This window comes from Lynx rufus, unplaced genomic scaffold (assembly GCF_022079265.1).
Source record: "Lynx rufus isolate CCGP_SWC_20201006 ecotype Redwood Valley unplaced genomic scaffold, mLynRuf1.p SCAF_8, whole genome shotgun sequence".
Classification (NCBI taxonomy): domain Eukaryota; kingdom Metazoa; phylum Chordata; class Mammalia; order Carnivora; family Felidae; genus Lynx; species Lynx rufus.
In genome coordinates this window covers 95,547,940-95,564,595 of record NW_025814896.1, presented here as the reverse complement: position 1 = coordinate 95,564,595, position 16,656 = coordinate 95,547,940, and the positions used below count along the sequence as shown (strand labels likewise).

Sequence of the window (16,656 nt, the reverse complement as noted above, 5' to 3'; positions counted from 1 at the left end):
GGCTCTCTCTCTTTGTATATGCTATGATACTTCTGATTTGGGCTGAACAGAATAAGGAAGAAGTAGACAATCATATTCTTTGCTTGCCCTTAATATTTTCTCCAGCCACTCTTCTATTTTTCTCCTTCCAGACTGTGACAATCTTTGGAATCACACCATAATGCTCACTGTATGCCAGACATTGTGCCAGTCTCCAGAGATACACAAAATAATGCTAACATATGGTCTCTCACCTGAGTACCAGACTACCCACAGAAGCAAAAATTCAATGATGTACATAGTGCAATGATGACCAAAGAAGAGTGTGGTGAGCTTTCTTGCCTACATCCAATACTTCACCATCTACTCTCTTCCTTCAGCTTCCTGAAAATAAACTTTTAAATGAAATTAATGACACCTTTTAGCAAAACCAAGGCATGCTCTCATTACTTATCCTCCATGACCTCAGAAGAATTTGACTTAACTGCAACACCATCCATAGTCTAGATCACTATCTCCTTTGCAAAAGATTCTACTCCTTTGGATTTCAGGATTCTGTATTACCTTTGCTGTACGATCACACTTAAGAGCATGCCTTTCCTCTCTATTTTTATCCTATCTTCTAATCCTAACTGAACCTTCCATCCAAAACTAAGCCTACATCCTTCTATTCTTCTCTCTATATCTATTGGCAAGTACTCAAAGAAAGGTGTCTGAAAGCTTCAATTATCAACTCAAAATATGTCCAAATTTCTCTGTTTCTCCAAAATTCCATTCCCAAAGCATGAACCATCTGCTAGGCAATTCTTTTCATCCATTCATCAATGTTTAAAATCAAGTCAGTCCTGTCTCCCCATTCCTATCACCCCTTAGGTCTCCCAAATAAGTTGTCCAGAGCCAAAAATAAATATTGACTCTTCTTTCTTCCTCTCAATGAATGGAAAATATTTTATTCTTTTTCACAATGTTTGTAACATCTAGTTTCTTATTTCTGTTCTTAATGCCACCACTTCAATCCTAGAACCTCAAAGTATTTTTGTTTTGTCTTCTCTGCAATACTGTAATACTGTCTAAGCAATCTGAATCCAATCTTTCTCTGCTTTCGTCAACTTTTCACGAAGTTGCTAAAATAATCCACTAAAATATCACTTAAATAAGTAGGAACCAATCAGTTAGCTTTCCTCCTTCCTTCCTATATTTCTTCCAACATGTTGTCTATACACAGCCTAGTTCCTAAATGTTTCCCACAGTGGTCCCTTCCTATCATCTTACCATATTTCTAACTATGCCTAAATATGAAACTTCTCATCAAATTAGGGCTTTTCTATCCATTCCCCAATTATCAACGTCATTCTTATCTCTTCACCTTTAAAATTCAGGTTGTTTAAACCTGAAATGCTTACTCTGTTATCCATGAACAAATTTTTAAGCCATGCTCAGCTTAAACATACTTTTCTTCTTGCACATTCCGGCTTCATGGCTTTCTTTTCCAACAGCAATTTAAATATTAACCGTCCTATAGATTTGGCTCCCTAGTGCATACTTAATGCATATTCTCTGAGTGCCTATAGAAGGTTAGGCATTATAAGACATCATTTTATATAGAATATCAGGCTGTTCCTCCTATGCAAATTTCACCTCTCTAACTCTATGTAAACTACAAGCTCACAGGCCTTCTAAAATGAGTGACTTCCATCCACTATCTAATGTGAAACACTAGCTGACTAATAGGGGTTGATGAGTCATCCAAGTGGAGACACTGGGCAAGAAGTGAATTGGTCACCTGGGGAACTTTAAAAACCTTGATTCCTGGGTCCTACTTGACAGTTTCTGACTTAATTCATGAGAGTAAGGCCTATCCACCAAGATTTTGAAGTGTCCCAGGTGATATTAATATTCACTGAAACTTAAGAACCCCAGACTAGTCCATAGTTCAGAAAGAGTTTCCAGTCTAGGAGGGTCTTGGTGGTAAACATTAAAATATTTTGGCATTCTCTGTTCCAAGCTTTGTTTGGCCCAGAGCTTCAATATAAAGACATGATTGGAATAACTCCCTTTGCTTTCCTCATTAGGAGCTTTTCTACATATGGTTCACTGGCTGCGCAAATATTAAATCACACAGTTTTCTAGGACCACATACAACTACCACCGACTCCAAGCCACACTGAGCTACGTGATCCTCTTCTGGGAGACTACTAGATGCTGATTCACCTCTACAGCATCCTGATAGGATGCTACACTGATGCTACATCAGTGATAGGAAGGGGAGCTATTGCCATAAGCATCACAGATTGATTTGATAAATTATAATTAATTAATAAATATACTCAGGGGTGGATATTTATTCGGTGGCTCTGTCAGTTAAGCATATGACTCTTGATCTCGGCTCAGGTCATGATCTTGTGGTTAGTGGGATCGAGCCCTGCTTTGGGCTCTGTGCTGTCAGCACAGAGCCTGCTTGGGATTCTCTCTCTCCGTCTCTCTCTTTCTCTGCCCCTCCCCTGTTCCTGTGCATGTGCACGCTCTCTCAAAACAAATAAATAAACTTTAATTAATTAATTAATCAATTAAAATGCTTATTTATTTTTGAGAGACAGAGTCAGAGTGTGAGCAGGGGAGGGGCAGAGAGAGAGGGAGACACAGAATTTGAAGCAGGCCCCAGGCTCTGAGCTGTTAGCAGCACAGAGCCTGATATGGGTCTCAAACTCACAAACAGTGAGATCATGACCTGAGCTGAAGTCTGACATTTAACCGACTGACCACCCAGGTGCCCCAATAAATAAGGTTTTAAAATAATTAATAAATATGCTATGACATCTATATAGCATTTAATTTTTTTTAAATCCTTTGTGACTTCATTATGTTAAACAACCCAGTGAGGAAAATGCAACAATTACTGTCTATATTTGAAAACTGGAGAAATTGAGCCTTCAAGTGGTTAACTGACTTCGCTTAAATCATATAGTTTTTGGCCAAAGTAACATTAGAAATCTGGTATCTTAACCAAACATCTGGTATTCTGTTGACTTGCAAGGCTGCTTTGCTGACATGAGAGCCTCCTTCCCCCCGAGTATCACCTGCAATGTGCTAGAGTGACCATGTTAGGTACTTTAGGAGTAGAAAGGAATATATACACATCATTGTTCCTATCCTGATGAAGTTTAAACTTAATTTAGGAAGACAATATACATATATGTAATTCCTTTAGCTGTGATAACACACAAACACACACACACACACACACACACACACACACACACCCAAATATCCCATCTTTACCTAAGTCTAAAATATCAGATTTCTAGATTTTGAGCACAATGATTTATCTCCTTTATTATATTTTGATACTTTTTGTTACTTGTTTTTAACATAAATCCTATTATAAGTGTACTCAAATACTTCTTTTTGTGGGTTAGAACTTAAAAGTACAGGAAAGTTTTCTACTGGAATATTCTAGGGAAGAACATTGTCACGTTCATACTAGGTACTTTTAAGACTCTGGCATGCAGCGTAGTTAATTAAAAGCCTAGTTAATTTTTCAAATGATAAAGAAATTCAAGGGCACCTGGGTGGTTCAGTCGGTTAAGGGTCCATCTTCCGCTCAGGTCATGATCTCACGGTTCATGGGTTTAGGCCCCACATTGGGCTCTGTGCTGACAGCTCAGAGACTGGAGCCTGCTTCAGATTATGTGTCTCTCTCTCTTGCTCTGCCCCTCTCCCTCTAGCACTCTGTCTGTCTCTCTCTCAAAAATAAACATTAAAAAAATAAAAAAATAAAAAGAAATTCAAACAACACTAAGTCTAGCCACATGGGAAACAATACTGGCATAAGTAGATAATTTCATATAAAATCTTGCCAGCTTACAGTGATTACAATCATGAATGTAGTGAAATAAAAGAAAAAAAGGAAATGGTTTTGTATTAAAAATTTGAAAATGAGTTGTACAATATTAAAACTTTTGGCATTGACTCATGCTGAAATTTTGTTTTATAAAGTGGCAGCACTTCTGATCATTTGATTTAAAAAAGCAAAAACAACTCAATAGTAAAAGATTACCTCAAATAGATTTAGTTCTAAACTACATATCATTTGACAAGTGAGCAGATATAGACACTAGGGCCACTTTAGAGGAGGACATTATTTCTCAGTGTCAGGATTTCCATAATTTATGAATTTATGAATATGATGGAAGGAAAGATACTATGTTTCAAAGTTTCCAATAACTAAATAGTCCTCTAATACTTAAGTATTCCCCTCGATCTCCTTACCCTCTCTGAAAATTCACTCAGGCTCTCATTTGTGAATAAAATCTGGGTATAGGGACAACGGGAAAATGGGCAAAGCCAGATAGGCTACAGGGATTATATACTAAGACTGAGAAGGGGCAGAGAGCAGACAGGAGAGCCCATGGGCGCAGGCATGTAAGGAGAGAGCTCGAGGACTTCATTGTCAGGGATGAGAGGCATTTCTCACACATGACAGTTATCTGAAGTCTATTTGACAGTGAGCGATATTTGATAATGAGAGCAACAGAAAAAAGAAAACTTCTGAAGCTTTTGACTATAAAATGTTTGTTATTTTGCAGACTATAGCACTGTTTCCTTAAATTTGACACTGTTCAGCAGAAGGGACATGTGGTAGCTGAGCTTTATACAATTAACACATAGGCATCATTTCTGATGCATAATTTTTCTATAATAAGAAATGGATAATATACAGAAAGTTTAAAATACCTTCTGTGAGATCCACCACTGTAAGCTGTCCTAAACTAGCATCTTTAAAAGTTCTCACTCTCATATCCCTTGGACAGGCTGGCCAAGAACCATGTTCGTTATTATATCATATCCAAAAAAATAGCATTTCTTATATAAGCTTTGAGAAAACTGAAATATTAATTTATACGCAATGTGTGAAAACTCAATTGTAAGGAAAAAATAAGGGAAAACTAAGAGACTGTTGAGAAATCTAAAAGGAAAAATATATCACCATGCAAGATAAATGCTTTGAGAAACCATCCTAGGGACCAATCAATCAAAACTCTTTCTACTAGGGATAGGTTTCACTATCCTGAGTGTGGGAATAGTTTTACAGCGTACACGTTTGCCAAAACTTATAAAATCGTGCACTCTAAATGCATGCAATTTGTTATATGGCAATCATTCTTTAAAAAAAGTAAACAAACAAACAAAAAAAAACAAAAAACAAAGAAACAACCCAAAAACGTATCCAGGCTGTGCATGCATGAAAACAAACAGTGTACATTTGCAATTCAGAAGGAATACTCGTCTTCAACAGCACTTGAAAATTTGAAAGCTTTCATGTTGTTAAAGCACATATATAAATATATTCCATCCACATTAGATGAAATATATAAAATTTAACATTTTATATTAAATAACAATTCACATTAGTGTAACGTAAATGAAATTAACTTTTAGCAGGGAGAAGATGGGGAAGAAGATGGCAGCATGAAGAATGGTAGTGGTGTAGAAGGAGGGTTGGGTACTTCCGGGGACTAAATACCCATCTGTGAATTTTAAAAAGTGGCAGGTTTACAAGAAGAAAAGGGATAGAGCATTTATTCCTCTATTGCTTCATTTATTCAACAAATATTTGTTGAAGTCTAATGACTACTAAGAACCACAGATCATGCAACGGTCAAAGAGACATGGTCTGGTCTTGATCTTTATTCATTTGTAGTGTGGCAGGGTAGAAAGTTATCAATCAAGTTACTCCACAGATATTAAACTCTCCTATGCAAAAAGCCACAGAAAAGTAAGACAGGAGTGTCAGGAAAGCATTCCCTGGGACAGGGAATGTGCAGAATGAGCCATCCGTAACTGTAACTGTATAAAAGAAGACAGCATGTATAAAGGCCCAGGGGCAGGTAAAACATGGTGCTTTTGAATAATTAAGAGAGGGATTGGTCCATTTAAGAGATATTCTCGAGTTAAAAATCTATGTGACTTTGCAATAGACTATATTCGGAAAGAGAGAGTAATAACAATAATGATATCAAGATTTCTGCAGTATGTAACTGGATACATATGTAGAGCTCTTACTGAGGTAAGAAATGCAGGAGGGAGGCCAGGCTGGGGGGTAATCTGTTCTGTTTTCACAGTGCCTTAGCATTTCAACCCAAGAGTCTGAATAGGACACATGAAAATTAAAATCTGTGTATCAAAGGATATAATCAACAGAATGAAAAAGGTAACCTACAGAAAGGGACAACATGTTTGTAAAACAATATTGTATAAGGGGTTCATATCCGAAACCTATAAAGAATGCTCACAAGTCAACAACAATGCAACCTGATTTTAAAATAGGCAAAGGACATGAATAGACCTTTCTCCAAAGAAGAAAAACAAATGGCCAGGAAGCATAAGAAAAGATGCCCAATATAAGTAGTCATTAGAAAAATGCTAGTCAAAACCACAGTGAGGGGTGTCTGGGTAGCTCAGTCAGTTAAGCATCTGACTCAATTTAGCCTCAGGTCATGATCTCACAGTTTCATGAGTTTGACCCTGGTGTAGGACTCTGTGCAGACACTGCAGAGCCTGCTTGGGATTCTCTGTTTCCCTCTCTGTCTGTGCCTCCCCCACTTGCACTGTCTCTGTCTCTCTCAAAATAAATAAACGAACTTAAAAAAACACAATAAGCTATCACCTCATGTCCATTATGAAGACTATAAAAAAGGAAACAAGTGTTGGCAAGGATATGGATAAATTGGAACTCTTGTGCACTGTTGGTAGAAAAGTAAAAAGGTGACTTTGCTATGGAAAACAGTAAGGAGGTTCTTCCAAAAATTAAAAATAGAATTACCATATAATCCAATAATTCCACCTTGAGGTATATACCCAAAAGAACTAAAATAAAGAGATATTTGTATATTCATGTTCATAGCAGAATTGTTCACAATACCAAAAGGTGAAATAAACACAAATGTCTATCAGTGGATGAAGAGATAAAGAAAATGTACTATATACATATACTAGAAGATTTTCAATCCTAAAAATGAAGGAAATTCTGACCCATGCTCCAACATGGATGAACCGTGAGGACATTATGCTAAGTGAAATAAGCCAGTCACACACACACACACACACAAATACTGAATGATCCCACTTATATAATGTATCTAGAGTCATTAAATTCATAGAAAAGGAAAGTAGAATAGTCGTTTCCACGGGCCAGGGCAATGAGGAAATGAAGAAGTGTTGTTTTGTAGGTATAGAGTTTCAGTATTATAAGATGAAAAAGTTCTGGAGATTGGCTACTCAACAATGTGAATATACTTAACACTACTAACTATACACTTATAAAAAGGTTAAAATGGTACATTTTATGTTACTTGTATTGTACCACAGTGAAAAAATTTAAATATGCTGAAAACAATTGCATTATAGCTAACTAGCTAGCTATATAATTGATTGATCCATGGATAGGTAGCTAGCTGTGAACTGAAAATGTAAATTTGGAAATCATACAGAGCAACAGTAATTTTATTACACTGCTTTATAATCTCTCCTCCCTCACCTTTAAAATCCAGGGTTCCCAGTGACTGTGTATGTATGAGGTTTGCTCATCCTGTCCTCTCTAGAGCCTAAGTTTAACACAAGAGTCTGTGTTCATCTGACAAGAGAAAACAACTGGAAAATTTGGAAGGAACACAGACAGGAAGCGTTTGTATCTGTGCTTTGCTGCCACAACAGAAAACATATCTATTTGTTTATGCACCTAATTTCAGCAAATATAAAAAATGACAAGCGCAGATACTGAGGAAACACATAAAACACTCCCCTGAGCAAATATGCATTGATTCTAGAGATAAATCCATTGTTTTCACATAAATATATATCCCTCTTGAACAATATTAGTCTTCCTACCTTGTTTGCGTACGTCCTCTACAGCAGCGACCAATTCTTCTTTGAGATCTTGACTCTCCTTAGCGATCTGTTCACCCTTATCCAGGAAATTCTGAGTGGCTTGCTCTACAGATGCAGCCAGCACGTGGGCTTTCTTTGACCTCCCTTTCTTTTTACCAGATGGGCCTTTGTTGCTTGTGTTGACAAGGGTGGTCACCTTAAATATGAAAGAAAAACTGTAAAACTACTCTGCACAATTGTCTAGAAGCATCATATCATCATCTCATCATTTTTAAATACCCCTTGTTTATTGAATCATGAATGGACAGCACATCACCTAAACTGAAGGAAAGGAAGTAATTATATGGATTAGCATATAAATAAATAGCCATTTATTTCATAGAGAAACAAACAAAAAAAAGTATGTGAATAAGTTGGAAGAGTAGACCCTCTGGTAGCTCGGTTTCCAGTTCACTGAAAGTTGTGCTTTCAGAGATGGAGAAGACAGTGCACACGGGAGTAATCAGCTTCAGGGAGGCAAGAAAAGGAGAGCCAATGTTCAGCTGCCTCTGAGCACTGACTCAAGGGAACCAACAGCTAGTCCTGAGTCCCAAAAGTCAGGGCAGAAGGGAAAGAGCAGTTAATAAAGGGTGGGCCATCAATACCCATCACTTACATGTCACTTACCAAGGACTTTGAAGAGCTTTGCTATTTCTGATCTTATCTTATAAAAACAAAATGGTAAGTTTGATCTGAGGGAACCAAATGATTCAGTCTCAACATTTGGTTAACCAGCTAAAATCTCCAGACTTGAAATTAGATTTTCATTATCACTCCTTTTCTAAGTATCATAATTTGTATATATATCTCAACTGCCAAACTTCTTTCAGCACATAACTAGAGCCATTTAATTTGCTAGAAAAACTTTTAGTATCTTTTAAACAACTTATCTCCTATAAATTTCTGATCCTTTGCTTTCTACCAGAGTGAGAAGTTTTGGAGTAAAATGAATACAACTGGCTCCATATTCTGTTCAGTGAGGTTGAGAGTCATTTTGGCCTCTGTGTTTTTTATCAGCTTCATAAGAATGTGGGCACTGTGGTTTATTTTCACTGACATTTGCCCTGGTTAGCAGATTCAAGATTTTGCTGGAGATTATCAAGAAATCTAGACCAAGGGCACCTGGGTGGCGCCTCGGTTAAGCGTCTGACTCTTGGTGTTGGCTCATGTCATGATCTCACAGTTTTGTGGGTTCAAGCCCTGCATTGGGCTCCATGCTGACAGTGCAGAGCCTGCTTGGAATTCTCTCTCCCTCTCTCTCTCTGCTCCTCTCCTCCTCCCCAACTCATGCTGTCTCTCTAGCAACATAAAAAAAAATAATAAAAAAAATTTTAGAAACTTAAAAAAAAACAAAAAAAAAAAAAAAACAAAGAAAGCTTGACCAGAGAAAAGTTCCAAATGCTGTTGTTTCTGCTATTTTCCTCCAAATCCAAGAGCAAACAAAGTGATTAGTCAAAGTCACAGTTAAAGTCCAGTAAGTTTTTAGGGCAAAAGATAACACCAGAAGGAAAAAAAAAGTATCGAATAAATGTGAGCTAAGATGATGAAAACAAGTAGAACCAATACTTAAGACGTGGTGAAGGTAGCATTGGGAACTGTCATCCTTTGCTCTCTCTAGATTGCTGAATAATTAGATATAGTGAATTGAAGAGAAACTCTATAAGGACACTTAAGTACAAACACTGGACAAAAAAAGAAAGGTAACCTCATTAAGAATAGGACTGTCAGATAACGATAGTTAGCTGTAAAGTGTGTACGTAGCCCATAAAACATTACAGTCTTTTCAGTTCCACCCACACTGAGGCGAACATCAGAGGAAAGATGGCCTGTCACAAAAGTTACTATTTAGTGTTCTCCTTAATAAGGATACACTCTAACACAGTAACACACTACTCTTCCAGGACCCTCAACTCCCCAACAGCCAATACTGGACATAAACACAGAAGCCCCTGAGCAAATACTGCAAACACCTCAAAAATTTGATTTAGGCTAGGCTCATTATCAGAGGAACATCCTCCTGTTCTCACTCTTATTTTAATTTTACATGCAATTCTGAGTTTTGTGATCTATGTCTACAGTCTTCTCTAATTAAAAACAACAGAGGGGCTAAGGAGCTGTTAACTTTAGGCATATTGACAATTTGGGGGAATAGAGGCTGATAGTGAATCTATCAAAAGCTAAATGACTATATCATCGATTCATCCTCTATAAAGGTAAACAAATTTCAATTCTCCTGTTATCGCATGATGCATTACTGCATAAACATAGTTTAGGCATGCTCATAATAATAACAAGTCGGTATAAAGTGTTACTTCTATGGTAAATAAAAGAAACATGGAACATTTCCAGGAAGTTCCCAAGAAAAAATGTGATTACTTTCAAATGAAGCAAATCAATTCAGTCCAAAGCTTTCATTTGCTCATGAGTAGAAGACCATGATGAGATGAAAGAGAAAAATACAGGGGAAGTGATGGGTTCCATAAATTCTCATGTCTTAACTTAGTTTGGAGTAAAGAAAAATTGTCAACTCTCCCCATTGTTATTTGGTGTTTTATTGGAGGACAATGTCAACAAATTGGATTAAAAAAAAAAAAGAAAAAGAAAAGATACAAATGTCAGAAAGGTAAACACTAAATTATGCTACTACCTACAGATAATATGGCTATATCAAGAAAACGTAAAAGAATTAAAAGATCAACTATTAGAATTACTCTAAGAGCAAAGGACAAGGTGGCTAAATACTAGATAAACAATAAAAAAATCTAATATTACAGCAGTAAAAAATAAAAAAATGTAGTTTTAAATATCCTATTCACAATAATCATAAATTGGTTTTTTAAATATTTATTTATTTTGAGAGAGAGAGAGAGAGCACAAGCAGGGGAGGGGCAGAGAGAGAGAGAGAGAGACACAGAATCTGAAACAGGCTCCAGGCTCTGAGTTGTCAGTACAGAGCCCAATGTGAGTTGTGAGATCATGACCTGAGCCGAAGTCGGATGCTTAACTTACTGAGCCACCCAGAAGCCCCTAATCATAAATTGATATTATCAGAGATAACCATAACACAAAACGTAGATGGAAAAAATGGTAAACAATTTTAATGAAGAACATAAAAGGCAACTTGAATAATAGTGAGACATGCCATTTTCTTGGGTGGAAAAACAAAAATGTTAAGATGTCATTTATTCCTATATTATTCTACCAGTGGAACTCCAGATAAACAGTAAGCCAGCCAGAAATCCAAGACAATTCCTCTTCATTCAGTTCAGTTCCCTTTCCAAATGAAAGTCAAAATGCTTATATTAAATTGGATAGAAAAGTTATTTAGGGTGTGCATATGCAGGACGCTCACTGCTCACTTTTTGGCCAGTATATCACATGTTTGGGATGGAAACAACAAAAGTAGTTTAGATCTAACAGTACATAAGAAGGTGAAGGCTACCCTTTTAAGGATTATACTATTCTTGGGAATTTTCAGCCTAGCCACACTATGCAAACTCTCTGATTCAGTCCTACTCTCCTACTAGATGACTGTTCTCTCTTAACTGCCTCCCCCCGCCCCCCGCCGCTGCCGCCTGCCCACTAAGAATCTATGGCACGCTACACTATTGCATTTTTCTTTTCTCCTACTTGAAGCTGTCGTTTTCCACCTTGATGTTATATGCTTTTATTCTTCTTGACCTGTACATATATTTACACTTAAAATTGTGAAAGTTAAAGCCCATCTATGTCAGTTCTACTCTGGTATTTTACAGATGAGGAAATTAGGCTTAGAGATGCATCATGATAGGAAAAATAACTTCCTCAAGTTCACATAAAATTAAAGGCCAAATTATTCCTGTTCTCGACACTAAATCTTTAGAAATTTATTTATTTTTATTTTTTTAATGTTTGTTTATTTCTGAGAGAGAGAGAGAGAGAGAGAGCGTGAGTGGGGGAGGAGCAGAGAGAGAGAGGCAGACCCAGAATCTGAAGTAGGCTCCAGGTCCAAGCTATCAGCACAGAGTTCTATGCGGGGTTCAAATTCACAAATCGCGAGATCATGATCTGAGCCAAAAGTTAGACATTTAATTGACTGAGACACCCAGGTGCTCCTATCTTTAGAACTTTAGAACTCAGTAGTTTCTTCTAGTCTTACTTTATAACTGAATGAGAGGCTGTTAAAGAATAAAATAATCTTAAAATATATTTATTTTCTCTATTTGTCTCGATATTGTCCACGTGTGTTATTTGTATCCTACTGTTATCTTTTCATTCAATTGCATTATTTAAATATTTTAATATAAAAATGTATTTATCAATGTTAGGGAAATGTTAACAAATGATTTTATCCTACCATTCTGCAATGCCTTACGACATCTGATGTGTTCAAGGGTCTCAAAGCTGAATAAACATGCCAGGACTTTTTGTATCAGATTAGTATAAAGGGAAAACAAAAGTATTGTAAATGTATTGTAATTAACAAAATCGCAGGGCTTAGGGTTTCCATATAATGGTATTCTTCTATGATTAAACTAAGAAGAATAAAGGAATTTATTGCTTACTCATGAAGAACTGATATGTACTAAAGAACAAGAATCAGAAAGTTTTTAATGAACACAAGTACTATTTAATCTCACAGATGCCTCCACTACCTCTCCAGTAAGTTGGGGAGTATCCAAACGACCAATGCAAGCCAATGCTGCATTCAGTTTCAATGTAAGAATGTAATGGAATCTGTGACTGGATGCCTTAGAGAGGTCAGAAGCAGAAGGGACACATTCTGGTCAAAAGGTGGTGATCACAGATGAAGCCCAATGACCTCTGAGGCTGCAGGTATCTGTCCGATATCCAGACTGAAACTAGGTCTTGAGTAGCTGATACTTACCAACTATTAAGTGTCTAGGGCAATCTTTTAAGAGATGGCTATTTTATGGAAATTCCTGTTGAACGTTATACCTCCTTCTACCCCAACCAGGCACTCTCTCTAATCCCCACACCAACTTTATCCAAGCCAAGAGTCATATAAGATCCCAAATCTCTCCTTTCCTTTCTAACAATTTGTGAGTACATTTCTTGTGCAACAGAAAGAAGAAAACAAAACAAAACAAAACAAAAAAACATAAAGTTCTATCCAGCAACAGAGACTAGGAGTAATAGCATGAATATTGACACATATAGAATTGGAATGTTTCCAAGGCAGTAAAGAGACCAGTCCTCCTTGGGAAAAAAAGTTGTGTATGAATGATATAGGAAGTAAAGTTAGACAGATGTGGTGGAACAAACTTTGAAAGACTTTGAAAGCCAAGCTAGAGGCTGAGATTTTATTAGTCACTGCCAATTTTTTGAGCATATATTTAAAGTGTTCGTTTTTCTCTTTCCATTCATTTCTCAGCCCACTAAGTTTTGCTTTTATTCCCACACCTCCTGTAGCAGTCCTCTTAAACTGATCTCTTACTAAGGTAATCAACAAGTTGCCAAAATATAATCATTTTTATTGCATCATACCATTCTGCCACATTTAGTGCTATTGACTTAATTTTCCTTCCTCCTGGAAATATCTCTTGGCTAATTCTCTTAGCAATAATCTTCTTCAAATTTCAGTAGCTTCAAAAAGGACCTTATCACTAAACTTATTTCTCTCTGCACCTATCTTCATCTCCCTCCCTCCTATGTTAGGAAAGGTATTCTGCTACCACCATTCCTATAACTTGTCTTTTGGATACATCCAGAAGGCCTTTCTGTAGGGTATTCAACCTTAGCCTAGAAGGATAACTCAACTTCTCTCTAGCTCTACTTACAATGTTTCTTTAATGTTCTTGCCTCTCATTAGAGGAGAGAAGAAATCCTTCAGCTGGTACATAAGGATATAGTGGTCAAAGCTCCTATGACCTTGACATAATGATGGTCCCGATGGACCCTGGCCAATGGAAAACATTAGCAACAGCCAGTGGATGGGCACCATTATTTCCAGATGTGTTGATGGTATGATCTGAGTATAAAACCATGAGAGCCAGGCTCGTATAGGCTGCTCATCATCCAATGTCCTGAAAGTAGGCCCTCCATTCCTGCATCTTAACAAGATCCCCGAGTAATTTATATGCACATTAAAATCTGAGAAGCACTGAATTTTAGGACAACAATTCTCAGACTTGATCATGCCTAAGAATCACCAATATGCCTGATAGAAGGCAAATGTTTAGATTTTACAGTGTTTCTGCTCAGGGAGGTCTGGGATAGGGAATTTTGCATTCACCACATGAAATTATGATATATATGGATTATGGACCTTACTTTCAGAAACAGTAGTCTATTTGAAGCAAAAAAAAAGTGAGAGGTGAAGGAATGACTTGCAATAGGTAAACTCTTTCTCCTATTTTGCCTACCATGATATACCATGAGTCCTCAAAAACAGCTTGTCAATGAATTGACCAACTGACTCTTGATTGAAAGGTGATCTCTATTGCATAATCACAAAGAACTTGGAAAAGTAAGATTATACAAATATGAATACTAGGAATCAAACAATCGTTGGAACTCTCCAGAAAACCAATAAGACTGAACCAAGAGCTGGAAATAAAAATGGCAACTTGAGCATTGTTTTTGCTGGATTCATGCACTTTGCAGATAGGAGTAGTAAGTCTTTGTGAATTCTACTGTTGCCATCTCTCCGGAGTACTTCACTGGTCATAATTACTCAGCTACAGTAAAAGAGGGCTGTGATGACTACTATAGCTTAAAAAAAATCAATTTGGGGCACCTGGGTGGCGCAGTCGGTTAAGCGTCCGACTTCAGCCAGGTCACGATCTCGCGGTCCGTGAGTTCGAGCCCCGCGTCAGGCTCTGGGCTGATGGCTCGGAGCCTGGAGCCTGTTTCCGATTCTGTGTCTCCCTCTCTCTCTGCCCCTCCCCCGTTCATGCTCTGTCTCTCTCTGTCAAAAATAAATAAACGTTGAAAAAAAAAATTAAAAAAAAAAATCAATTTAAGCCACTCTGACTGGTGTGAGGTGATATCTCAGTGTGGTTTTGATTTGTATTTCCCTGATGAGGAGTGACGTTGAGCATCTGTTCCTGTGCCTGTTGGCCATCTGGATATCTTCTGTAGAGAAGTGTCTATTCATGTCTTCTGTCCATTTATTCACTAGATTATTTGTTTTCCAGGTGTGGAGTTTGGTGAGTTCTTTATAGATTTTGAATACTAGCCCTTTGTCCAATATGTCTTTGCCAATATCTTTTCCCATTTCATCAGTTGCCTTTTAGTTTTGCTGATTGTTTCCTTTACAGTGCAGAAACTTTTTATCTTCATTAGCTCCCAATAGTTCATTTTTGCTTTTAATTCCCTTGCCTTTGGTGATGTGTCAAGTAATAAATTGTTGCGGCTGAGGTCAGAGAGGTTTTTTTCCTGCTTTCTCCTCTGGGGTTTTGATGGTTTCCTGTCTCACATTCAGGTCTTTAATCCATTTTGAGTTTATTTTTGTGAATGGTGTAAAAAAGTGGTCTAGCTTCATTCTGCATGTTGCATGTTGCTGTCCAGTTGTCCCAGCACCATTTGTTAAAGAGACTGTCTTTTTTCCATTGGATATTCTTTCCTGCTTTGTCAAATATTAGTTGGCCATACATTTGTTGGTCCAATTCTGGAGTCTCTATTCTATTCCATTGGTCTATGAGACTATAGATGCCGGAAAGGATGTGGAGAAACGGGAAACATCTTGCACTGTTGGTGGGAATACAAAATGGTGCAGCCGCTCTGGAAAACAGTGTGGCACTGGAAAGAGTCTAAATGTCCATCAACTGATGAATGGATAAAGAAGTTGTGGTTTGGATTCTGGGAAGATGGCGGCGTAGGAGGACGCTGGGCTCACCGCGCGTCCTGCTGATCACTTAGATTCCACCTACACCTGCCTAAATAACCCAGAAAACCGCCAGAGGATTAGCAGAACAGAGTCACCGGACCCAAGTGCAGACGAGAGGCCCACGGAAGAGGGGCCCCTACTGAAGTGGATCACCTAAGGAGAAGCGAGCTAAGCCTGCCCCCCCTGCCGCCGTGCACCTTGCCTTCCCACCCCAGCTAATACGCCAGATCCCCAGCATCACAAGCCTGGCAGTGTGCAAGTAGCCCAGACGGGCCACGCCACCCCACAGTGAATCCCGCCCCTAGGAGAGGGGAAGAAAAGGCACACACCAGTCTGACTGTGGCCCCAGCGGTGGGCTGGGGGCAGACATCAGGTCGGACTGCGGCCCCGCCCACCAACTCCAGTTATACACCACAGCACAGGGGAAGTGCCCTGCAGGCCCTCACCACACCAGGGACTATCCAAAATGACCAAGCGGAAGAATTCCCCTCAGAAGAATCTCCAGGAAATAACAACAGCTAATGAGCTGATCAAAAAGGATTTAAATAATATAACAGAAAGTGAATTTAGAATAATAGTCATAAAATTAATCGCTGGGCTGGAAAACAGCATACAGGACAGCAGAGAATCTCTTGCTACAGACATCAGGGGACTAAGGAACAGTCACGAGGAGCTGAAAAACGCTTTAAAGGAAATGGAAAACAGAATGCAAACCACCACGGCTCGGATGGAAGAGGCAGAGGAGAGAATAGGTGAACTAGAAGATAAAGTTATGGAAAAAGAGGAAGCTGAGAAAAAGAGAGATAAAAAAATCCAGGAGTATGAGGGGAAAATTAGAGAACTAAGTGATACACTAAAAAGAAATAATATACGCATAATTGGTATCCCAGAGGAGGAAGAGAGAGGGAAAGGTGCTGAAG

The 16,656-nt window shown here is 38.1% G+C and overlaps 1 protein-coding gene across 7 annotated transcripts in view; it reads right to left on the bottom strand.

Moving 5' to 3' along the window:
• Positions 1-16,656, bottom strand: part of CTNNA2 (catenin alpha 2) — a 966,176-nt gene that overhangs the window by 865,094 nt on the left and 84,426 nt on the right. For all 7 annotated transcript variants that reach the window (XM_047068620.1, XM_047068618.1, XM_047068619.1 and 4 more), the window contains exon 2: positions 7,867-8,062. In XM_047068620.1, coding sequence (XP_046924576.1) covers positions 7,867-8,062 — 196 coding nt within the window. The remainder of the gene's footprint in view (positions 1-7,866; positions 8,063-16,656) is intronic.